The sequence below is a fragment of the Zalophus californianus genome, chromosome 2, assembly GCF_009762305.2.
Source record: "Zalophus californianus isolate mZalCal1 chromosome 2, mZalCal1.pri.v2, whole genome shotgun sequence".
NCBI lineage: Eukaryota > Metazoa > Chordata > Mammalia > Carnivora > Otariidae > Zalophus > Zalophus californianus.
Window position 1 is genome coordinate 35,133,381 of NC_045596.1, and position 26,787 is coordinate 35,160,167.

The window sequence follows — 26,787 nt, forward strand, 5'->3', positions numbered from 1 at the left end:
TGTGGGCTACTTCCTAGGCATTGCTGAGGAATTACGGAAGAAGTGCCATGTACCCTTTGGGCCAGAAATTTGAAATGCTTGCCTTTGCAGACCCTTAAGGAAATGTCTCTTACCAAGAACATAATCAGAACTAATAAAGTGGTTCAAGGTAGCACACAAAATTATACAAATTACCTAAATGATCAATTTATTACAAATATCTAATAGATTCTGATCAACTTTAGATGATTCTTAATGGTGCTTATCTCTGAAATTCTTATTTCCTAAACTCGGAGAAAAACATGATCAAGCTTTCTAAGAAACTCTTTTGCGGACACTGTCAATATTAGACAATAGTTGGTAGGTGACTGGGTGTCAACGCCCTCTGTGTTCTGGACAGCATGTTAGCAGCGGATGTTACTCTTGCTATGAAGGAAGCCAGGAATGGGCAGAGGCAGAAATGCTGGTTAGATTTCGTATCAGAGCTGTGCAGCAAGACTTTCATTCTGTATTCTCAACTGTGGTTTGGTTTTATATGTTTACTTAAAGGTTTTAAACAATGCTGAACAGCCATTAAATTTTTCAAGAAGGATAATTTTCTCAAAATGAGAAAATTTAGAAAGCCAAATAACATTTTTTTTTTTTTTTTTTTTGACATGAGCACAAAAATTTCTATTACTGTGATTGCCAGGTGAAAGGTTTTTCTGTTTGGAAACTGAAGAGCCTCAAATATAATATTTTACTTGGACAAGTTCAACATAAAAAAGAGAGATTCCGCTTTAAAATGTTAACAGTATTAGGAATATCTTGGCAGAAAATTTGCACAGTTCAAGCGATATGCATCACTTATGCAAAAGAAGATCTACACTTGTATCTTGCTTAGAAAAAAATTAGAAGATGGGGAAATCATATATCTTTTGTAATGAAAATGACCATTACGCAGAACAACTTGCAAGCTGCTAAATACTATTTTTCCACAAAATTTTATACCATCTTTTTCTTCTATGTGCCGTGCCCTATAGTAACCATACCAGTTCTCTGCCAAGGGTAACATTCTCCTCCCTTTATAGGCAGCAAAACTGGCTCAGAGAAGTTACCTAATTTCAATTTGCCCAGGGTCCCACTTTCAGAATAGGGCAGAACTGTACCATTTCACGGAATAATTTGAGCATGCTCATTAAAACTGTCCCTTGATGAAACACACACCCACAGTCTATTTTCTATTACATTATTTCCTAGAATACTATGTTCCTACTAAGTTTATTACCTAAATGTTAATTATTTCTTTGTGCTCATGGAATGGCAATCCCGTATTTTATCATAATCAGTACAATTTGGACACAGAGGGTGCTTTTCTTTCCCATGACAATGAAAAATAAATAATGGTTCATCTACAGGCGTTCTAGCCCATCTAATGATTTGCTTGAAATCTTAGCTGTGGATTTTATGACACAGGATCTGAAGGAGCTATGCAAAGTGATGTTTCCTTTCCTGCTGAGAAGCAAATGAGTGCACCACAGCGGGTCTGACCCCAAACAGCCAGATTTGTAAAGTCACCACTTAACTCCCTGGGAGAAAAACCTTCCCCAGACGGCAGCGAGAGAATGCATGGCAGTGCAGAGCTGGATAAATTAGCATTAATCCATTCAGCCAGGATTTGCCTATGATCTTCCACACCTCGCGGTCACTTGAATTGCTAAGGATCTTTCTAACTGCTCTTCAAATACCAGATAAGAGCAATTACTGCTGAATTTAAAACGGATACACAACTTTTTTTTTTTTTTTTTTAAAGGGAAACCCTTAATTTATCATTACTCAGTGACTTAATTCTCAAATACTTCTGGAGTACTTATCGTGTGGTGCGCAATTTGCTGGGCACTGATAGAGAATCGTTAACCAAAACAGACAGACGCGCATCCTGCTTTCACTGAAATGGACTATTCCCTTGGGAGTCCTACCTGTGTTTAGTCCAGTAGAAATAGGTAATGCAGGGACCCTTTGGGTGTTTATCACTTATGAGTTACCGCCCTGAAACCTTCAAAATGAAAATACATGCCGTTGTCCTAACAATCATGATGCAGTGCACTGAATATTTTTGGCATTTCACTTTTCTTTTTTTCCCTTGAGAGTACTATTTATCTCACTCGATACTCAGAACACATACAGAACATGTGTATCCCAGTTGGAGAAAAATTATGAAACAGATGAAAACAAAAGAAGCATTGCTATCACACCCTCCACGAGGTGAAAGCTTACACGCAGACAGAAAGGATCACGTGTCAGATGAAGCATGGCTTGTCACGCGTTTGTGTCAACCTCACAGGTCTTACTCCTGACCTCTTTCAAGCGTCAGAAAAAAGCATCTATTACCTGTAACCCATGTTGCTGACACAGGCCTAAACGTCTCAGGACTAAGGGAATGCTTCCACGGAGGTTTCTTCAATGTTGTGAACAACTGCAACCCAGTTTTGGAACCACTGCAGGGATCACGTGGGATAAGTCTCCCTGAATTTCTCTCACACCACATCGCCGGCACTGGTGCTCCCATTCTCTGTTACCTACCTGTGATCCTGGTCCGTTGCCGGTACCCCACACCTCCCTGTCCTTCCACACTTGTCTGTGGACAGTTCCTTCTACACATCTTACCTCTTTGAAGAGGCTGATGAAGTGGTTTCCCTTGCCTGGGGAAGCGAATTCTCAAACCTGGCCCAGCATTCCCCAGTTGATCTGAGACCACCTTTCCAGGTTTTTTTTTTTTTTTTTTAAATTTTTTTTAAATTTATTTATTAGAGAGAGAGAGAAGGAGAGATAGAGAGCACGAGAGGGAAGAGGGCCAGAGGGAGAAGCAGACTCCCTGCTGAGCAGGGAGCCAGATGTGGGACGCGATCCCGGGGCCTCCAGGATCATGACCTGAGCCGAAGGCAGTCGCTTAACCAACTGAGCCAGCCAGGCGCCCCGACCGTTCCAGGTTTAAGCCCTCTGTCATTTCTTTACAGTTTCCCCATAAACACTGCGCCATGATTAAAGAATTAGGTAGCTCATCTATCCTACCACAGAGCAATTGCTATGGTAATATTGAGAAAAACAAAGTATAAAGCAGTGTGGATAGAATGGTATAATTTATGTTCAATAACAAAGTATGTGTGCATAGATATGGCAGAATATCTCTGGATGAACACTTGGAAACTGGAACTGGTGGCCGTTCCTAGGGAGATAAACTGGGTAGCTTGGGTGTGAGGATGGGGGATTCACTTTTTAACACTTGTACTTATCCCTTTCTGTAACTTGCATTTTACCTTATGTGCCTACACTTATTCAAACGAAGAATGCTTAAAAAAATTATGACCTTGTGTTCAAGTTCAATGTTGCTCTTTTATGCCCCAAATATACCTTGAACTTACTTGCATAAACTTTCTGCTTCAAGTATTCCTCCATTACTCAACTTCTCACCTCTACCTAACTAAATGCCACTTACTTTAAATACTTCCCTAAGCTTCACAATATTTTCATAGCAAGACAGCTACCTTATTTACACATCTGTTTTGTACTGTTACTTGTATGCATTTTACTTCCCTTGTCATCTGTAAGCTTTTGAAGGGCAGGGCTATCACAGTTATAATTTTTCACAACATCGTAACTTGAACAAACCAAAAATTAACAATATGGGGGTAGGGAACGGCGACACTGTGAGCTAAAAGGGGCAGAGTCCAGTGAATGCTTGCTTAGTGGTGTGTTCTCGGGGCTAGCAGAGGCCTACTAGATGAATAAATAAAAAGGAAAGTCTTCCAACCACAGGCTGGGATTTTTTGTTTGTTTTTTTGGTTTGTGTTTTTAGGATTAAAGCATGGTTCACAGGGCACCTGGGTGGTTCAGTTGGTTAAGCGTCTGCCTTTGACCCAGGTCATGATCCCAGGGTCCTGGAACTGAGCCCCACACCAGTCTCCCTGCTCAGTGGGGAGCCTGCTTCTCCCTCTCCTTCTGCTGCTCCCCCTGCTTGTGCTCTGTCAAATAAATAAATAAATAAAATCTTAAAATAAAGCACGGTTCACAAACTGTACTTATTACGAAAGATGTGACCAACTTTCATGGTTTCAAAATCATGCATTATTCTTTAGACTACACATTTCTCGAAGGTTTCACAAGAAAGGGAAAGCGATCACAAGGATTGTTTTGAGGACAGATAAGGAAGAGATCATCATTCCAATCCAAAGATCAGAAATCAAACACTTCTCAGATGTAATTTCTGTTCTCCCCCTGACTTCTAAACATTTGCCTCTTTACCATTCCTTCTACGCACTTGGCCCCACCACTTCGCCCACATCCTTACTAATAGGTTCTTCTCAGCTCTGCTCTTTGCGTCACCATGACTATTTTAAGCAGTTGTATAGTCACTCCCCTGCTCTGTCTTCCACCTTAAGTTACAAACGGTCGCCTTTACTTTAAAATTCTTACAGGTCATTTGACCTGCATATATATATATATATTTTTTTTTTGCTTAACTTCTATTGGACACTGAAAACATAACAAATCTTTCCCTCTTTCCCAAATATAACTTCATGTGATCACAGCCATGAATAAAGGACGTCCTAGGAATCTGTATTTCAGCCCAGAAGTTAGGACATTAAAAAAACAGCATGACTTTCCTGTAAGAAATGGTGAATTCATGCTGTTTAATAGATTCTGCAGGTTTTTTTTAAAGAAACAAAATATATATTAACCCTGGAAGCTAAAGCAGATATTAAATGTTTTATTTATTTATTTAAAAGATTTTATTCATTTATTTGGCAGAGAGACAGCGAGAGAGGGAACACAAGCAGGGGGTGTGGGAGAGGGAGAAGCAGGCTTCCCACTGAGCAGGGAGCCCGACGTGGGGCTCCATCCCAGGACCCTGGGATCATGACCTGAGCCGAAGGCAGACGCTTAACGACTGAGCCACCCAGGCGCCCCAGATATTAAATGTTTAATATACAAAATTCCCAGGGAGGGAGTGCCTGCGTGGCTCAGTCGGTTAAACGTCTGTCTTTGGCTTGGATCATGATCCCGGGGATGGAGCCCCACATCAGGTTCCCCGGTCAATGGGGAGTCTGTTTCTCCCTCTCCCTCTGTTTCTCCTCATCCCCCGCTTATGCTCGCTCTCTCTCTCTCTCAGATGAATAAATACAATCTTTAAAAAAATTAAAAAAAAATTCCCATGTAGATATGAACAACCGCAGTCATTCATAACCTCCTGACATAATGCTTTTGTAAAGCAGTTTTGTCTCACACCATCAAGCAAATCATTTAGCAACTTGTTTTAGCTGTCGCGGACACAAAGCTGGAATCTATTTACCTCGATGTGGTTCAGAAGAGTATACATTATGTTATAGCAGAACAAGAGTGAGAAGTATCTTTTAACCTGAGGAAGATCAAATATTTCCACAGCTATTTGGATATAAAATAAAATACTACAAGATCATTAAGTTATTAAAGGATTTTTTTTTTAGAAGGATAATTTTACTTACATCAAGAGAGCCTTCATTTATAACAATCATTCCCATGTTCTTCCTCAAAAGTTTGCAGGAGTGTCCTATGTCCAAACATAGAGTAGATTAATTGATATCATTCATTTCTCTAGAGAAAAGTAGTGAAGATGTTAAAGTGATAACACTATAAAAACATCTAAATTTTATTAGATAAAATAAAGGTTTTATCTATTTTATTAGGACTTGATGACAGTCACCTGTTTCCAGGTTTGTAGGAAGTTAAAGAAATGCTCTTATTACAGGAAGGACACAAGGATAACATTTGGTGTGTTAAGGCTGTCTTGATAAACAAGTAGGGAAAGAGAAAGTGGTAATGATTCTCATTGTCCTGAAAACCAACAAATTTATACTGAATATCCTTCACGATGACCAACGTGAGGAATAGAAGATGGGCTGATGGTTGTTTCCGGAGAAGGTGCAGATCTATCTTATCTGCACTCACCTATCTTTTGGACCACTGATCGCACCACCATCTCCCTGCCTTTGGACTGTGTTCATGTCCTCCACGGTCTGGTCCTTTCTTGCTTTGCTGTACCTGCTGCAGGGCAAAATCACCCACTGGTGTAACCAACTCTGCCTCCTCTGGACCCATCTGTGTATAGCTGAACATGGCTGGAGAAAACAAGCAAGCCCCGCTGACTGGTGTTTAAAACATGACCATCGCACGTAAACTAGTATCATTGATACTTACTCCTTTTGTGAGCTCATTTGATACAATGGTTTTAGATACCATCTAAACACTGACCATTCTGGAACTCAGATCTCCCACTTAGAGCTCTTTCCTAAACTCCAGCCTCTCACATTCCAGCGCCCGTGTAACAGCAGACGCTGAGGTACAAAACAGGCAACTCAAACTCAACAGATCCAAAACCAGACTCTCTATCTCCTCCCAGAAAACCTGTTTCTCCTCAGTCTTCCTCATTTTGGTTAATGGCAACTCCATCCTTCAGTCACTATGGCTAAAAGTCCTTGGGGTTATGCCTGAGTCCTTTCTTTCTCTCATGCCCTACATCTAATCTATTGGCCAATCCTGTGGGCTCCATCTTTAAAATATATACCTGTTCCAACCATTTCTCACCAGCTTCACTGTTACCACCCAGGTCCAAGTCACCACCATGCCTCACCTGGATTAATGCAAGAGCCTCTTCACTGGTCTCCCTGCTTCCACACGGGCTTCCCTTCCAATCCATGCTCAGCCAGGCTAGCGGCCAGAGTGATTGTTTTCACAGCAAAGTCAGTCCACGTCTCTCCTCTGCTCAGAACCAGCCCGTGGCTTCCCATCTCACTCAGACTAAATGCAAAGCCCTCACAAGGGCCTGGGAGGCCTCATCCAACCGAGGCTGTTACGCTGCTGGCCTTTTCTCCTACTCTCCCTCTTGGCATTTCTGCCCTTTCCAGAACAGAAGACAGCTTTCTCTGATCATCTAAATGACAAGCTCCCTCCCTCTCCTCTCTCAGGTTGTTTCTCAAACGTCTCCATCTCAGTGAGTTCTTCTTGACCTCCTGATTTAAAACTGAATCCTTCTGTGCAATGCACCATAACCATATACCGTATGAATGAATCTATTTTATTCTAGGAAAAGGCCCCAAAGATTATGACCCAAGACTCTAAAACTTAAATGTTACCAGAAACCACCACCGTACTCTTCACAGGAATGGTCAAAATGGCTACACGCCCTGAACTATTTTCAGGATCACTTAGTTTTCTTCAGATATCACTCTTTGTCACCATATAGTCTCCTATCTGTAGTCATGTTTTCTGTTTTGTCTTTCAGGTCTCCCAACTCTAAAGCATTTTGTATTCTTGTACATCGTCTTTCCATTTGTCTCTAACACCAGTGATAATTTTTATAATCAAAATTAACTGTTTGTGTGGCTTATAGATTTATACTTCTACTAGCTAGTGTCTTTTAAAAGTTAATTTTCCTCTAGTCCCAGCAATTTACTATAAATCTGTAGTTTTATATTTACAGAATGCTGTGATTACAAAACACTCTAAAAGGAATATTAGGTAAATGTTTCTTGATATTTGACAATGACTTTCTAAAAACGTGGTTTCATGCTGTAAACACCTCTGAATGGTTTCTTCAACTTTGGGAGAGTTTTGGATGTAATTCATATCATGAATAACCAGAGGTTTTTCTATGTCAGGGCTGACAGTGTTCAGGCAACCTACTATTACCGAATGTGGAAGAAAAAAAAAGAGTGACCTTTTCTTGCATATAACTGGTACTAGAGGCCTCACACCAAACACTAACATTCTTCTCAATGAGACCGCTGTTATGGACTGAATTGTGTTCCCCCTGTTTTACACGTTGAAGCCCTCACCCACACTATTTGCAGATTGGGCCTTCAAGAAGTTAGAGTTACATGAGGTCAGAAGGCGGGTTCCTGAACCAATCGTACTGGGGCCCTTGTAAGAAAAGAAGGAGACACCAGGAGCATGCATCTACAGAGGAGAGGCCAGCTGAGGACGCAGCGGGAAGGTGGCCACTGCAAGCCAGGAAGAGAAGCTCCGGGAAAAACCAAACCTGCTGACGCCTGATCTTGGACTTCCAGCTTCCAGAACTGTGAGAAAATAAATTTCTGCTGTTGAACCCACACCATCTCTAGTATGTTGCTATGGCAGCATGAGCTACCTAATAAAACCTCTTTGTGAAAAATGAATTAACTGCAGGATGAATGAAAACTGGCAACCTTCTTACTTCCCATCCCAGAAATAACCTGTGTTCACATAAACTAGTGCTAATACACAAGTGTGCCCTAATCCCAACCTCCAGACATTCAGGCAACTGCAGAGATGTTATCTACCTGTGTCAATTATGGTTGGAAGGTGGGGGTAGGCAGAGATACAAAGGTGAGAGAGGGTTATTTTGTGGTTGCAAGAGCTAAGGTTTGGCTGTATGCACAACCACTGCAAATGTTAAGGGGCACTGGGGCCGTAAGTAAATAGAGAAGCCTGATAATATTACAAATACGGAAATCTTACAAAACCCAATCTTTCAGATCTTGAAATCTCTCAAATTTATCTTCCAAAATATGTCAGCGTGTTAAAAAGCATCACAATTTAAAGCTTGAATTAGGTGGATTACCAATGTTAATGGCAGTTTCTTGCTTGTCCCCTGTAAGGATCCAGATTTTGATGTCTGCTTTCATGAGAGTTTCTATAGTTTCAGGCACTTGATCTTGTAATTTATCTTCAATGGCTGTAGCTCCAAGTAGCTGAAGATTCTGGGGAAAATGAGTGGAAGAACTTTTAAGAAAAAAACCAGTTTAGATTCTTTAAGAATTGAACTGTGCATATGTCTTTCAATCAGAGACTAAATGGTAATACATAGACTTTGATATAAATTCCAACTATTCCAGAGAGTTTTCTCTTAAGGATCCCTGACTTTGATCCAGTACTTTGGCATGAACTGAAGATACCTGTACTATCTTACCCCTGTCTACCTAGGTAGGGGATGGATTCTTACAAAAACAAAAATACGACAAAAAGCCATATAGAAGGGGGAAATCAAAAGGGAGTTAAAGAGGAGCAGGCAGCTACCGAAAAATAGCAAAAACAAAAACTATGGAAGTTGTTCAGAGCAAAGAAGCAATCTTGCTGCCCTGTTTGAAAAAAAGAATAAATGCTCATTAAAAAAAGAATGCTGAGATAATTAAATTGTAATTTGATGCGTGTCAGAAAATGTACACATATCATACAATTAGGAATGCTGAGGAAGAGAGAAATAAACCAAGAGATAGCATCAGTGTCTGTAAGAAAGAACAGGTTGGGCACTTTTCACATGGCTCCATATTTAGGTAGTGGAAGGCCAGAGTCTGTTAAAGATGGCATCTTTCATATAAGACTGAACACAATCAATATGCTCTGCAGGAAGCTCTTCCAATCGCTCACCAGAAAGAAGAATGGTTTCTGCTCTCATCTTCCTAAATGGAGGGAAAAGAGAACAACTTTTTGGTTGTTAGGGAAACCTGGCTCACCACATAGATGGAGGCAATGGTTCTTGGTCCTAAATACATAGGAATGCACAGTGACAAACTAAGCCACAATCAACCGATTCTTGGATTTTTCCCTGTAACTTAACTGCCAATATGATCCACCCCAACATTTATCTTTCAAGTTTTTTTCCCTTCTTGCCTTTGTTTTTTATTTAAAACATCAGACTAAGGCCGTATAGATACAAGGGAAATCAAGTGCTAAGGAGTGTCCAAGTTGGTAATAACAAAGAAAGCATTCCATTTTCTCTCTTCCTTCTAACATTAAGTTCCATTTACTATTTGCCAAAGTGTAAGTCTAAAATTAGTCCTAAGTCTTGGTATGGATGGAAAATATATGCAAATACACACGAGTAAGTGAGAGAGAGTTTGTGAATGTATTAGTTAGGAATGCTTTTGGCTACAATAGAAAAAATCTAACAGTGGCTTAAATAAAGATTTTGTTTTCCTTCCATAAGTAGTATTGGGACAGGCAGGTGTGGGCATTAGATTCACTCTGCACGTATCTCTCAACATCTCAAGGTGGCGGCCACAGCTGTAATGAGCACTGCCACACCTGAAGACAAAAGTAAGGGGGGTAATGCCAACTGTACCCATCTCTTATTTGAAAGCAAAAGTGTTTCTAAAAGTCCTTGGCAGATTTCCAAATATGGCCATATTTCGTTATTGATATTTACTTGACCATCCTTAACTATTAGTACTTAGCTTTTCCAGCCTCGATAATGGGCAAGACAGAAGAGGGATGGGAATGGGTGTTAAATTAGCCAGCCAATAGTCTCTATCACAGTGCTTACAGATGGACATGCATATGCATTAGTGTTTATGTACACATGTGTTTACGTGTGCATGTATGTTTAAGATACACACATCCTCCGCTACTTTGCCTGGAGAAACTTGGCTCATCCTGCAAGGCCAAACTCAAAAGTTACTGCTTCTTTGAAGTTTTACTTCTAAAACAAGTTTTCCCCTCTGCAGTGCCCTGATAGAACTTTGCTCATCTTTAGACCATCTTAATTTATCATATTCAGATTAACTATTTTATGTACAACTGATAGTTTTGTTCAGGAGTAGGGACCATGTCTTGTTCATCTTTACATCTCCAGAACACTGACAGTCAGCATTCAGTGTTTGTTGAGTTAGTGAAAGTGAGGGAAGGACAAAAACAAAAAAGCCAAAATCCAAATGTTATAAAGTACTGCTGCAATCTAGACCATATTCTTTTCAATATACTCCAAATAAGTTATACGGCTATTAGATTCACTTGATGCATGACTTCTTAGTTTATAATACATAAGACAGGAAGGCAAATTCCCTTCTTCAAGGAGATAGTATCATTTTATTATCTTTAATGGGAAGCAGATTTGAAATCTATCATAACCTGATGAATAATTATCATCAAGAAGTTCAAGAATGAAAAGGAAGAACAGTTCAGCAACAACTATGCCAACATCACAATTGCTGTATTTCAGCATTTAGACAATGATTCTATCCCCATTTGCTCAGCTACTTTTGGGGCATCTGCAGCTAAATCATCCTGGCCCCCATCCCAGGGAAGATCAGAATATAGCTGTATTCAAATGTCAAATATTCCACAGAAAGCAAAGATTTTTAAATGATCACGAGGATCATTCAGTAATACAAGCTCTCAAAATTTTCTAACCTAAAAAATTATTTTTTTTCGCAATGTCTCACAAAACTCTGAGGTAATTCGATAACGGGAGAGCCAAGATGTGAACACATTCATTAGAAATACATAAACAAGTATATTTGTGTATCTTGTAGCTCTAAGGGGAGAAATGAGCTCAGGGAGTATACAGATATACATTATCATGCACAAATCTAATGAAAATAAACTGACTGCATTGAAGCCATATTTGAAGGAAAGAAAGCACCTGGTTTGCACAAGTAAAAAAGAAATATTTTTTAAACCAGGTAAAAATAATATAAAGGACACCTCCAGTGATGTGTATGCTGAGAAAAGTTGAGAAGAAGGCTAACTTGGCGTGTTTTGGTGACTATGATAAGAGGAATTTCTAAAAAGGGTGATGAAACCGTTCTGAATATTCAGCAAAATTGCAGTGGGTCTATTTTGAAGCCTACAGAGGAAAAACTGTTCTCAAGCCTGTTAATCTTCCTTTCATCCTAAAAACTCCTCTGGTACAGCACTTACTAATTTTAGGGGAAGGCTCTGCTGCCTCCTTTCCTTTGGCCCTGGTGTCATTATTGTGAGATTAAGATCTTGAGTGATAGGCTGTTCTGCCCCTGGAAATTAATATCTTTAGCTACATAATGACCACTAGAAAAAAAATTTGAACTTTGCGTGCTTTTCCTGATCATAACACAGGAGTGTTTAAGCCGTAATCAATTTCATCCCAAACATGTATTACCTTACACAGATGGCCACTAATGGGCACTATGGGAATTACATATTCAGCAAGTGTTGAAACGTGATAAAATCCCCATGGCATTTATGGAATTAAAAAAAAAAAAAAAAAACCTCAAACACTAATCTTACTTTCAAAATGTCACTATGCCAAAAGTTATAAGGGTTTCAGGTTGATGACTCTTCGACATAATGTAGATTTAATGATCACTGAAAAATCATGAAATAATATTTATTCACCTAGTAAAGCCCTCAAGCATCTTATTTTCTCTTTCAGATGTTCATAACATATGTAGAATTTTTAAAAAGTCATAGAAATATAAAATTCCTAGTAAAGATAAAAGGCTTCATGCAGCATATTTAAAAACTGTATGATAAAATGTATTATGATGGATTTAGAAATCATGTTTTTCCCAGGACATGTATATTTTGCTAAATAACAGAACCTCAAAATGACTTATTTCCATATTAGCAAATGTTTGGTTAGTACTTAGATTATTTTGTTATTTTTACAAAGTCTGTGATAATATTCCTAAATAATAAAAGGTATAATAATTAAACTCATATCAATTTGGGTTTCAGATTACAACACGGACTATTTGGCAGAAGTTTCTTTAAAGCAAAGAAAGAATGTCGGTAAGCAAAGTTTTCCTACTAGAGTAAATATGAGCAACATTTGGTAACCTCTATTTCATTATGAAATAAGACTGTGGCAGGAAGATGAAGAAAAATATTTCCTTACTAGAGAAAATGTATCAAACACTGCCACGTGCTTTACATTTATTCAGTTAATAGTTTTGGGGCGGTTGAGTAAACTATCCAAGGTCAAACAGAGGTACAGCTGAACTACCATGGTAAGAACAAAATCCCAGGAATCAACAAACACCCAAAGGCAGCAAATGAGAAGTAAAACTGATTAAACCAAAGTTGGAATTTTATTCAAATCTTTGTAAGTTTTTAAATGTTTGTTTCTGTTCTTCAGTCTTTGGTAGTAACTTTGTTCCTCTGAATCGGTTTCAGACTTGGTCCTGAGCCACTCCTGCCGAGCATACCTATTTCCCCGTTTCCACCTGCAGACTCTGGATCCCACCTGGGGACTGGCTCCTCTCCACACACACTGGCCTGCACCCATTCTTTCACAGATACACTCTGAGCAGGTCGTTCTGGGCAAATGGTGGGATCCAACAATGAGTTCCTTCCTCCGGGCAATCTACATTTTAGAACGTACCAGGAGAGATTCTTCTTGGGATTTCCCCCTAGCTTTCGGATTGTACCTCCTTTCCTTTTACTGTTGTCTGTTTCTCCTAGACCCCAGCTGCCTGGCTAGCATCAAGGCCCAAGTAAGTAGCCGTGGGACCAGGAACCTAGAGTGATGGTTGTCAGAGTCACCTGAAGGGCTTATTAGGACACGCAGATCGCTAGGCCCCAAATCCAGAATTTCTCACGGAGTAGGTCGGAGGTGAGACCCAGAAATGTGCAATGGTAACAGTGCTGTGGACCTGAGGACCTAGCTCTAACAACTGTGTACGCAGAGCAAGGTTGACAAAATGCTCCTGTAAGAGGACAGACGGTAAGTATTTCAGGGTCTGAGGGCTGTGCATTCTCTGCTGCAACAACTCAAACCCTGCAAAATGGCATGAAAACAGCCAAAGACTATGTGTAAACAAGTGGCTGTAGTTGTGTTCCGATAAAACTTTATTTACAGAACCAGGCAGTGGGTGCATCTGGCCGTTGTGCCGGAGTTTGCGGGCCCCCCGCGGCAGAGTGCCTGCCTGGCTGCTCTGCATATTTCCTTGCCCAAATCTTGCTCTTCCTCCTTAGCACGGCCTCAGAATCTTCTGGACCCAGTTCTCTCTCCTTGCAATCCCCAGCCACAGACAAAATCTCTTAACTGTAAGACAGGGCTACCATCAGAGAAAAATATTATTCTTCCCAAACAATATTACCATATGCTGTACCTGATCTTTTTTTTTTTTTTTACATCTATAGGGTTTTATTGTTCATGTGTTTTTGTCCCTTTAAATTTTTTATTCTTATGTTAGTCACCATACATTACGTCATTAGTGTTGGATGCAGTGTTCCATGATTCATTGTTTGTGCATAACACCCAGTGCTCCACGCAGAACGTGCCCTCCTTAATACCCACCACCAGGCTAACCCATCCCCCCACCCCCCTCCCCTCTAGAGCCCTCAGTTTGTTTTTCAGAGTCCATCGTCTCTCATGGTGCTATACACGATCTTAAATGTAAACAAAACATTTTCTGTGGGTACAAAAGAGACACACAGGGAAGGGATCTCTTCTTTAGTCTGGGTGGCTCTAAGATCCAGTCCAACATGAGTTAACACTTGACCTTAAATCTTAAATGAAGAATTAAGACTTGGCCAAGGTGGGGAAAGGATGGACAAAGGAATTCCGAACAGAAGAAATCACAAGTGTGAAGACAGAAGTATGCAAAAGCATATTGTGTTTGAGAAGTTGCCATTTAGACAATATGGAAATAATACATGAAACGAGGTGTGGCAGTGATTTAAATGATGCTAATCTGGTAGGATTGCTCTAAGGATGAAATTGGACTAGTCGTCTCAAACTTTGAGTAGTAAGTTAGGAAAAAGATGAGGCTGGAAAAGCCAGTGGAATGGAAATGGAAGGGTCTGTGTGTTTTGTGCAGGATTCCAAAGACAGAGGTTATGTGAGGAGGAGTTTTAGAAGAGGAACAGGGTAAGACTCTTACATTCCAGATAGATTACTGGTGGCCAACTAGGGACGGATTAGGAAGAACAGAGGCCTTAAGACCAGTTAAGAGGCTATGGCAGTTACCATCCTGTTTAGCTTGAAAATATGGTAACCCTGGACTCAGGATGTGCTGATGGGTATGTGATCCTTAGTAATTTTATAGTGCTGACTCACAAAGGTTGCCGGGCTTCTCTCTGTTCTGCATTTCACTGGTCAGAATTCACCCTTGTGGTTTTTCTTCTCAACGTCTTGGAGCCCATAACAATGGAGTTTTATTTAAAAAAGGAGAACCTCTTGCTTCTTTCCTTTCAGTGTAAGTGGGGCTACAGAACGCTAGGACAAAGCGCATTAAACCACTGGGATGGCTCATTTGCCTGCTTCTGGAGAAATCAGGCAACCGGTTCATTTTTCCAAGGCCAAGGAGGAGATTTTAACTTGGTGCTTTTTGAACCACGGAAAATCATACTTGAACTCTCACGCAGCCGAGGGCTTGCCAAATAAGGTCAGAATTCACACACCCAGCTGAAAGGAATCAGGATTTGAGAGGCGATTGGGTGTAGCCTGCAAAAACAACATCCATCTTCTCTGAGAGATGAGAGAGCAATACCCAGTGTGGAAAGTCTACCCTGAAATGCTCATAGTAAGAGATCTATCAGGCTAGAAAGGAGACGCATGTGAACAAAGGGAACCTTAAACACTTTAAATACGATTCTAAAGATGAGTTGAGAGAAAATGATGAAAAACAAACTTCTGCCCCCATTTTTAAGGAAAATAGGGTGCACAGAGGCCCCCTCATCGATTCTGTGGACGTGTCCCAACCATACCAGTACCTCTCAAGTGCTGAGCTGGTGATTATGCAACCAACATGCTTGGTTACATTTTATCTCTCAAGTTTACAACATTTCATGTACATTCTTGCTTTCTTCTAAACCAAACCCACCTAACATATGGATTATTAACATGGGATTTGGAGTTAAGGCAGAATTGGGATTTGAATCCCTGTTCTGCTGACCACTCGGTATGTGTCTTTCAGCAAGTGGCTTTCCTAAGAATTTCCTAACCTGCAAGATAAGGCTAATAATACGGACTAAATAGGGTCGTTCTGAGAATGAAATTAGATCGGTCATCTCAAAACTTTAAAAAAAATTTTTTTTGAGTAGTATCATAGGAAAAAATGTTGAGTACTCACCTAGGACACTGCTATGTTTTTGTAAAACATGTTTGTCCTATTAATATTAATAAATTATCTACTTTGCAGAATGCAAAAACAGAAATTATAAAAAAGCTGAGATAAAATATAAATAGAAACAGAAGCTATAACATTTTCCTGCTCACCCCAAAGGATCATCTTGTGTACCCCATTTTATAGGCCCTTGAACCAAGTAATCAGGGTAAAGAGGAGAAGACTTGGAGCTTAGTCAATGCCCAAAAATGGCAGGTCCTAGTAGTTGAGCTGATAGACTGCAAATATTCTTAAGGAACCAGTAAAACAGGAAACTACTGGAATTTTAAACCATGAAATCACTGGTACATGGTGATGTAAATTTTCATTTAGTACATTTCGTTTTTTAGTACAAACAAAAGTGATATTTGCAGCTACTAAGAATAGAAGTGGTAGTTTTATCTGAAAAAGCATTACATTCTAATACAGAAGTTACTATGAACTTGGCAGTCATAAATGTTCAAGAAAAGTCCTGTTTTCCATTAAGTTTTATATTTTTCTAGTAATCCTCCAAACCACTCGTTGCCACATGTTGCGAAGGGTGCTAAACTGTTGTGTTTAGTCACACTGAGTGTAATGGTTGATCTATATCATGCCACATCAAAGCAGTCTTTAAAAAAACCTAGAAACGTCAGCCACATTTGAGGGAGGAGTAAAGGAAATAATGTAAAAAAGATCACTACACCTCATTGTCCTATCTTAGTGACTCATCTCGGTGCCCCGGGCACTAAGTCCTGTCTGGAATGAACATTTTTCAGTTTACAAGTGCCCTGCCTATCTCCACCCACTAAAATTGAAGACAGGGATGTCTCTGTCCCTGTCCCCTGCTGCGCCTGAGAGCCCAGAACAGAGCCTGTCATGTGTTCAGACATGTGCCTTTGAATCATTCCAACCATGTGCTTCCCACAGTCATGTATTAAATAACTTAGAAAACAAGTCTTTAAAATGGCTGGGTCTACATTTCTACAAAATGCATTCTTGAAAATTATTAGCTCTTTTCCCTAATACTTCCCTAAATTAATCCCTAGTGACAAAATATATGTGATATGAACATCCTCACTGTGGAGAAAGCATGGGCTGTATTAGTAATAGGGGCCAGGCTTTCATTAAGCAAGCACCTACTATAGAAACTTAGCTTCTGGATAAATTTTTAATTGAATCATTTATTTATTCGTCATATATTTATTCAGTAGTTAACACAGGGCAGAAGGGCAGGTGCTGGAAATACAGGGATGAATACCATAAAAACAGTCCTTGCTCTCATGAAGCTTCAATCTACTGGAGGCTCTACATTAATAAAAAATTACAAAATGTGTATGAAACATTGTTATCTGATTCAAAGGAGAGCTCGATTGTCAAAGCTAGTTTTCTCATTACTATTAAGGGCAGAAATGATCTTCTCTGATTCATAATCTATTAAAAATAGCGCAGCAGTAAGTTGTCATTTTTTAAAACAGATTTTGTAACCTATGCCTCCTAACAAGAAAAAAAAGAAAAAAGGAAAAAAACCCAACGTGATCACTAGCGAAATCATGCTTCAATCATTGCCCAATCTAGAGAGGTGTTAGATCTCACTCGGTTTTGTTACTGCTCAAGATAAATAATTTGCTTTCATAAACACCAGATGCAATTAGTAGGTAATTTGTGCAATGCTAAAGATATGACTGCATTTTTCTATTGAAGCAAATAAATATGAAACATTTTCAAAAACCTGTATTTACCATGAAGGCACACCTTCCTATGTCAGCCAATAATTATAAAATCTTCCCTGAAAAGATCAGAGCCCTCTCTGCTATTAATTTTCAAAGGAACCCAGCAGCAGAGTATGAATAGGAGGCAAAAAAAAAAATTTTGTTTTAGAAACACGTCAGAATAAATCTAAAGTGACAGATCAAAGAAAAAGGTGAGAAATTTCAGAAAAACCACTGCTAATGAAGCATAAATCTTCATAATTGTTCTGTTACTGATCTGTAATTTTTCCCAGCCAAATACAAATAAATTCTAAATTTTATTTTAAAAACCAGATTTTTAAAAATGCAGATCAACACTAGTAAGTGGTCTCATCATCCAAAATTCTGAGTCCAAATATATTGTCTTTCAAAAGAACAAGTTTAAAGTAGGTAAAGCAGGTCAAGTACATGCTCTGAAAGACTGAGACAACTAAGTTTTCTGAAGTGGTGAGGAAGAGATGAAGAGGTGTTACCTTCCATAAAACCCAAAGTGATCCACAATTCCCCTTCCTAAACTGGGTCAAGATACCTCAAGTACCTGATAGGATTCTAATTAATCCCTGTTGCATTTTAACTATGTGAACCTTCTTGTTCCTGTATGATTTTGTCTTCCTAGGAATAAATGCTGCCTCTTGGCCTATATTTAGTAACAGAAAAAAAGATATTTCAGGAACGTCTTGAAACAGCTTATAGCATTAGAATTTTTTTTTTAAATCCTGTAAGTTTACCATCTGAATGCAAGTGTTAGAGCTCAGACGGTCCCACCTGAGGACAGAGATGGTGCTGTTATTTTATAGATGGATGTAGAAGTCCTAAATCCTCTCCTCTAACAATGACTGTCAATGGGGAAAACAATATCCAGAGGACTTTTTCAAACCTCTCACATTTCCTTCTTTCCTTTAGTGCTCTGGAGGGTGAAAGGAGTACTTTCTAGTGCTCAGACTGCTGGGAAAGAAAAGTGACAAAGCAGTGTGCCAAGGGACCAATGCCATTATCTTGTTGGATGTTCTTGTCTATTTGGATATTTTTGCAGCTTATGCTAGGAGTTTATAGCACCCAAAGGAATAAGGCTTTAACCAAATTTCAAAAACTGAATTACTTGTTTGAACAAACACTGGAGGGATAAGATAGAGAGTAAGGTTTAAAAGTATAACCTTCATCATTTATAACATTTTACTTCTTTTGTAACATATTAGAAATATTCTTGTTTTCAGGAAAAACTCTACAAATCTTTCAAATTTTCAATGTCTTTAATGTAACACTACCGCTAACGTGTCAATGGCATTTCGCATAATTAATTCAAATATGTTCAGAAACAATTTGTATAGGACCACAACGATGATCTGATCTTTCATTGAAAAGTGAAAAGAGTACTGAAAATATATAGTATTCTGAGGAGCCCATTTCCAAAAATTTCACACACAGATGGAATATTATATGGTTTTCAAACGGTGCTCAGTGGAACCTCAGAATTGTGAAAAAGCTCCTCACAGACCATGATGAGGGCAAGGTGCTGAGGCTGACGGGAGAGGCAATGTGGGGCTCCTCCCTCCCCCTCCACTCTTTAAACAGAGCAGCTTTGCTTTTATCTACTATATATATGATGATTCAGGCAATATTTTGTTTGGAAAATGGGTTTTGCTCTTTAAAAAAAAAGATTTAAAAACGACTCTCATGGTTTAAAATTCACTATCTCATATGAGAAGTCCATTCTCATGGTCTGCATAAAAAACAGATTCCAATCACATAAAAAAAGATAACATAATCAACATGTCTCATTTAAAGTAGCCAAAGAAGAAGCCAAATGGTTGATCCCTAACAGTACGACAGCTTAATTTTTCTTTTAAAAATTTTTATTGCTATGTTAATCACCATACATTACATTAGTTTTTGATGTAGTGTTCCATGACTCATTGTTTGTGCATAACACCCAGTGCTCCACACAGAACGTGCCCTCTTTAATACTGATCACCAGGCTAACCCATCCCCCTACGCCCCTCCCCTCTAGAACCCTCAGTTTGTTTTTCAGAGTCCGTCATCTCTCATGGTTCTTCTCCCCCTCCGATTTACTCCCCTTCCATTCTTCCCCTCCTGCTATCTTCTTCTTTTTTTTTTTTCTTAACATATATTGCATTATTTGTTTCAGAGGTACAGATCGGTGACGACAGCTGAATTTAAAGCCGGGGCAGTGCAGCAGCAGGATACGTGCTCTGACATGTTGAAACCTGCCTCAGTAGGGTAGTTTTAATGGCAGTCACCCCCAATTCCTATGGAACACTAACCCCTGTTGATTTTAACAAAGAACGGAAGCTCAGACCAGGAAGGAGTGATATCGCCCCGGCCCTAGATACATTAAAAACCCAACAGTCTTCCAATGATCGGGGATGGGAAAAGCGTTTGTCAGAAAAATAGCTCTCAGTGGCAGACTCTTCAGTATCATGTGCCTGTTCTTTTTCCCTAAAAAGACCTCTGATCTTTTGTATAGTAAATCAAAACCAAAAACAACTTCCCCCAACCACCCATCTCCTTTCACTGGTAAAATAACCTTGTGGGTTTCATTTTAAAAGTTACCACCTCTCTGAAGGCTTCCGTTGGACCAAGTTTGAGGGTCACCACTCTGAGTTCCTTTAGATTTCCTTACTTAAGGAATTTGTTCAGACTGTGATGCTCAGGGTCTCAGCTGAGTGTTCCTAGTTTGCTTGTGCTTCCCCAATACCTAACATCTATTAGCAGCCTAATTAAAGTTAATGAAATTAATACTTGAATGAAATTATGGTTTCTGGGGTAGGGATGGACACAGAAAACCAGTCCTTATTTGGAAGTTGGCTGAGCAAGGGAACCAATCCCTTCACCTTTCTGGCTTTCAGATTTTTTTCAATAAAACTTAGAGACCATGGCTTACCAGAAAGTAAAAAGGAAATAGATATAAATTCCTCTTTTCATTCATTTTAGGAAAGAGGCACTCAGAGGGAGGCATATTTGTAAGCTAAAAGTATACATGTAATGATTTCCCCAAGCAACTTAAATTTCAGTGTGACTCATGATCGCCATCTGCTGGAGAGAAGCTGACCATCTATTTCATTTAAAAAGTGGAAGTCACAAGGTTTTTAAATATCAGATATTGTGTGCACACCCCCCCCCCGCAACAACAACTGTTAAACCTATAAAATATAATCTATAAACTCTAGAGGGCTCAGAGTAAAAATGGTATTAGGCACATTAAACATTCAACTCCAGAATTTTTGACAGTATGCTTCCTACAGAAACAAAATTTAATGTTTAGAATCCATTTTCAAATATTTGACTGTAACTTATTGTGCATTAATTCTACCACATTACCATGGAGAGCAAAGGCTCCATTATCTTCAGGCTGTGTACATAAGGAGACAGGAGAAAAGTTATTTCCAAACGGTAGTTTTTTGTTTTGTTTTAGTTCTCAAAAGAGTAAGAAAGGCAAGAGATTAAAAATCAATACCGTTAGTACTTGAGGACAACAAGTAACTTTGGTCAGAGAGATTGAAAGAGATTATGGTCATGGCCTTATAAATAATAAAATATTTTGTTTTGCCACATAATGTCCCAAAGACATACTCATATATAAATACATCTGGAAAGAGAGAGAGAGAGAGAGAGAGACTCAACAAGTTAACTGAGAGCGTGTGTGTAATTCTACAACTGGGGGATGAGTATGAAGCTAGAAGATATCATATATGCTATCACATGTCTTTGAGAAATAAGCAGGATACAAAAATAAGTTCAAATATAAGGAAGGTCTGAGAAACAAACCAGCTTCTAAAGTGATCACAGTCTATTGAGGAGACAGGAGAGACAATATCTAGAGTCACATATGGCCACTGTATTCAGCAGAGAAAACCACCTGCAGCTAGGATGGGACATTCCCCAGTATTACGCAGAGGCGACCGCACAGGGGGAAGGGAGGCGCAACCACCTTTCAAGAAAGGAAGCACCAGGGAGTAAATTGTTTGAAAGAGAGGAAGGATTAAAAAAAAAAAAAAAAAAAGTAAGCTGAAGCTAACAGACAAACCTGATCCTGTGCAGTATAAACATGAATAAAGTTAACGAATTCTGCAATTAGGAAGTTATTTGATGGAAAGTGAAAGGTTAGAATGAATATAACTTAAGTGGCTGGGAGCATGAACTCTGGAGCCAGAATGAGGACTCTGGCTACCCTCTTTTGAACTGTGTAATCTCAACCAAATTTCTTAACCTCTCTGTTTCCTTGGTGTCTTCATCTGTAAAACTGGAATGAACAGTACCTAGCTCAAAGGGACGTTGTGAGGATTAAGTAGTTAATAGATTCAAGGGCTCCAAACAGCACCTGGCACACAGTGAGTACTACACAAAAATGTTTGCTATTTTTAATTAAGGGAGCAAGATTTCTTGCTATTTATAAAGCATCAATCAGAGTGTATCCATCACTTTTTGGATGAATAGCCTTGGTTTCCTTATCTGTAAAATGAGAGTATTTTTAGTTGTGATGCAAATGAGGGATGTGTGTCTATGTACACACACACACACACACACACACACACACACACACACACACAGGCTAGCCAGGGGTAAGCACTGGGTTGTTCACTTATACATTCTTTATTATTAGCTACAGAGTCACACAAGCTATATTTTTATTATATTATTTTGTATTACACATGATACACCATGATCAACTCTATGCACACATGCATGCGTATGTAACTTGTGTGCAAGTGTGTGGGGGGAGGGCATGCTCATCTTCAGTGACACAGATGCAACAGTATACATTGGCAAGAAGTGGTTAGACTAGCCTAACTTTGATCCAAAACTATAAAAAGTAGGAAGACCTATACAAAGCAATTCCAGAGACTTTTCAGCAAAAGCCCTAACCAGTATTAAGATTTGTTAACGCTTGGACCAGAGGAGACTCAACAGTAAGAGGTGTGTCAAGATATTCTGATCTTTATTGGCTCCTTGAGAAGACTGAAGTTTTCTGGAAACCAAGTTTTCTGTATGAGCAAAATGGTCTTTCACCTACCTTTTCAATCAACTCATAACTCTCTTCGAGCTTCAGCAGCCGGTTCTGCACAGACGTGGATGCGCGCTGATAGACTGCTCGCCATTCCTCAAAGTCGCTCTCCGAAATCTCAGCCACAGCGAAACATAAAGTTCTTAACCCTGAAAGAAGGTAGCAGACATCCCCCCAACACCAAATAAGATTTCATTCAGAAGTCTGACCCATTTTTATATAATTAAGTCTTGTTTTGAAAAGACCAATTCAATTCAAACAATATGGTTGATGTCTGATTTAGTCAGGACACAACCTCAGTGCGAAATGGGTAATCAAAGCACCCCTCACCTTCAGCTGGCCTCCTGATTTTGATTCCCAGCTCTTTCAATACAGCCTTTGTGCTTTTTCCAAAGTGATTTTTTTCCAACATCCTGATCTTATCAGTTTATTCTTTTGCTTGGAATCTTCCAATCATTCATCCCCAGGATGAAGTCCAACCCCCAAAGGCTGGCTCACTCACCATGCACCAAGTGTCTTCAACCTCCCTCCCTGACATTTACCTCCTATATACCCAGTCTCTGCACATGCTGGTCACTTTTTCTCCATTTCGCCCCCTCCAACTCCCTCCACTGTCTGCCTTGCATCTACTTTAAGACTCGGTTCATGCCATTCTCTCTGAAGAATTCTCCTCTCACTCAGACCCGAGGCAGAAATCCCCAAATGCTCATATGGTGTGAACAACAATGTTCCATATTGTTTTTCTTGTGGAGCTCCTGTGTTAGTGTATAGCTCCTGGAAGGGAGAGGCCCTGAGTTCTTCAATTCCATAGTGCCCGTACTGAGCACAGTGGCTGGCTTACAACAGTGGCATCATAGATGCTTATGAAGAAAGAGAGGGACCCCAGTGGAGTTTACTTGGAAAGCCATCTGCCTCTTACAGGGATATATGATTGTGCTTATTACTGCTCTTTGTCACTGCAAATTTGTAGTATATTTAAGAAACAAAACAGAGGATCATAGGAGAAGAGAGGAAAAAACAAAACAAGATGAAATCAGAGAGGGAGACAAACCATAAGAGACTTAACCATAGGTAACAAACTGAGGGTTGCTGGAGGGGAGTGGAGTGGGGGGATGGAGTAATGGGGTGATGGACATTAAGGAGGGCACATGATGTAATGAGCACTGGGTACTATATAAGACTGATGAATCACTGAACTCTACCTCTGAAATTAATAATGTATGTTAATTAATTGAATTTAAATTAAAAAGAAAGGAAATAGTAAAAAAAAAAAAAAAAAGTCAAAAAAAAACCTGAGGTATAGTGACAAAACAAAGGACCCATCAGAAACACCCCGGGAAAACAATCAAAGCTGAAGTTTGAGGTGACCTACTCCCAGTGCTTGGTGCCTATCAATTTCATAATTCACTTGGAAGCTACCCTCAACCAGAAAAAAACAGTGGATTGGAACAAAGAAGAAACAAAAGCATTTAGCAGCCAGGACAAATGCAGTTAATTAGGTTCCTGAGAAGACAATACCCTCACTCAAGGTCATTAACTCTCAGAATAACTAGGTGCTAGTGATCTCAAGCCAAATAAAATATGGCCAGGTAACATGTCAGAAACAAGCAGCAGAAGACATAAGACATAAAGTGCCCAGAGGACTCTATATTCCAAGAAAGGAGTAGGGCTGTCTGTTGTCAGCTCACTGAGCATAGAACTTAAATCTTTGGGGCCATATCAGGACATGTTTTTCTCTTTTGGAAACTTGGCTGGAGACTTATTCTGGGGTAGCCGTGGAGTATAAGTGTTGTTCAGCCTAGGGCCAGAAAGAATAGGGTGGAGGAACTCAGCTCTAAGAGCTGGAATATCTTCATATCACAACCAGAGAAGACAAGGATGCTCCCTCAACCCTCCCCCATTAAAAGAACCAGGGCTGGACGCCGGCTAGGCTCTACCTGCCAAGCCCCACTGAAGATGAACGTGAGCATCTCCATGCTCTTGTATTTTCGGAGAACTGAGAGAAGGGTCTCTATGTCCTTGCTTTTCAAAGCCTAGTGCTTTTAAAAACAATCCTACCTTTTCATCGCTTGGATGAAGAGGAAAAAGGATTTGATCAGAGGTCAGGCTTGCTGCCATTGGCAACAGTTCAAGCCAAGGCAGACAAGAGTGAAAATTTTGATGGGAGATTGATTTTTATTTTTTTTTTAAAAAGATTTTATTCATTTATTTGTCGGAGAGCGAGAGACAGAGAGCACAAAGCAGGGGGAGCAACAGAGGGGGAGGGAGAGGGAGACACAGACTCCCCACTGAGCAAGGAGCCCGATGCAGGGCTCGATCCCAGGACCCTCGGATCATGACCTGAGCCGAAGGCAGATGCCCTAGAAGGGAGATTTAGATACAGTTCTGGCTGCTTCTGTTAAGTTCAGAGAGAAGACTCTACAAATTCTTGGAGTAACTGACCCTACTGTTTAAGTACTCTCATGTCCTCCCATCTAACCTAGATCATCCCCCTAGACTGTTGAGCTGTACAGATCATATATTTCAGTAGGACAGAGAGACAGGACTCAGCCTGTTTACCATGATTCCCGGGTCTCACACGGAGCCTGCCATTCAGTAAGGGCTTAAGAAATCTTGAGTTGAAACTACACTGAGAAACTATTTTAATAGTTATATAGGCTTATTTCTTTTCCTCTTTCTTACTCAGATTAGAATATCCAGTTTTTTGGGTCCCTTTCCTCCTACACTGCTAGAGATACAGTGTATTTAAAGTGTGAATAGTACCCATGCTAAAAACTGAACAGATTTATAGACCCTACACCCCCAAAACATAGGGACCAAGTCTCTCAAAATTTTAACATAGGAAATCAAAACAGAAATAATGGGAACAGCACATAGTATAACCTAAGTTATCAGATAATTGTTATCTTGCTTTAGGAATTTCTAGGTAAAATAACAACAATCCTGCAAGACATTAGTAGATGATTTCTTTTTATTGTAATCATGCTTTATTGCCCTATTACACTCACCTTCTGTAGCAAACTGCTCTAAATGTTTTAGGGTAATTTCTTTGTATTTTGACGTCTCTGCCAGTCTATCATATATTACAGTGTCCTGGAAAACAAACAGAGGTATAATACACTTAAATGAAGCATTTTGAGTTTAATAACACTGACGTTGGCAACATTATGAGCAGCAATGAGTATAAAAACAGCCACTTTGAGCATTAGCTTTAAAGCGCAAAATATTTTTTCTCTAATAACACTGTTTCCCTAATGACGTTAAGAAACAAGGTTTGAGTCCCATATGTTCATCTTTCTCCTTTGTGAATAAACCTGGACTTACTCCAGTGTTCCACATCTCATATTCTACCAGCACTTCGCTTATCTTGCAAGATCTCCCCCACCCCTGAAGGTATTTTTGCAGGACACTGCAGGGCACAGGTCCTCTATGAAGACATAGGTGCCACAAGGGAGAATGGTCCAGCACTCAAAAAGTTTGGGAAATGCTGGCTGAACAAAGCCTGCCTTGCGGTTATACTTCTTGGAGCCTTTAAAATGCTGATGTGCACAGTAGATCTCTAAGAGGGCCATATGGTATGTGCCCCAGACTCATTCATTATGGAGCCCGAGCTAGAGATTAGGGCATCTGTATGGGACTGGTGCTCCCACAGAACAAACTTTGAGAAACACAGGTCCAAATGCACAGAGAGGGCTGGTGGGTATTATAGGGAGAATTTCGAACAAACGTAGCATTGTCGGTAGCTGAGTATTTCTGACTGTGTCACTTTAGCCTCTAAAAGCTCAATTCACCTAGTTTGTGAAATTCAGTTACTGGATTATCTTTAAAGCCCCTTTCAGCTCGAACGTATGTACCACTTACTTTTCTCTGATTTTTGCCCCTTTATAAACTGCTTATTGTTCCTTTTGTTATTCCTCGGCTTGGGTTTAATGTTTTAAGAATTTTAGTGTTTGGCCTCCATGGTTTTATTAGACTAGGAAAAAATAAATCATTTACCTGCAATTACTTTCTCAGTGGTATTACCCATTTTGGGGTCTCCAGTCTCAGGGCTGAGATTTGGAAGCAGACTAATGGAGTATGATTTAGAACCCTTGAGAGAAACAAGAACTTAGTGACCTCAGAACAGATGGAATATTCCAGGCCCCAATTATGAATTTCTTTTCATTTTTCAGTGGTGGAATGGGAAGGGGGGCAA

At 39.7% G+C, this 26,787-nt stretch overlaps 1 protein-coding gene across 4 annotated transcripts in view; it reads right to left on the reverse strand.

Moving 5' to 3' along the window:
• ATP8A1 (ATPase phospholipid transporting 8A1) overlaps positions 1–26,787 on the reverse strand; it is a 222,317-nt gene that overhangs the window by 81,503 nt on the left and 114,027 nt on the right. For all 4 annotated transcript variants that reach the window (XM_027597680.2, XM_027597679.2, XM_027597681.2 and 1 more), the window contains 4 exons: positions 25,601–25,685; positions 22,602–22,741; positions 8,594–8,732; positions 5,481–5,545 (listed from right to left, as the gene is read on the reverse strand). In XM_027597680.2, coding sequence (XP_027453481.1) covers positions 5,481–5,545; positions 8,594–8,732; positions 22,602–22,741; positions 25,601–25,685 — 429 coding nt within the window. The remainder of the gene's footprint in view (positions 1–5,480; positions 5,546–8,593; positions 8,733–22,601; positions 22,742–25,600; positions 25,686–26,787) is intronic.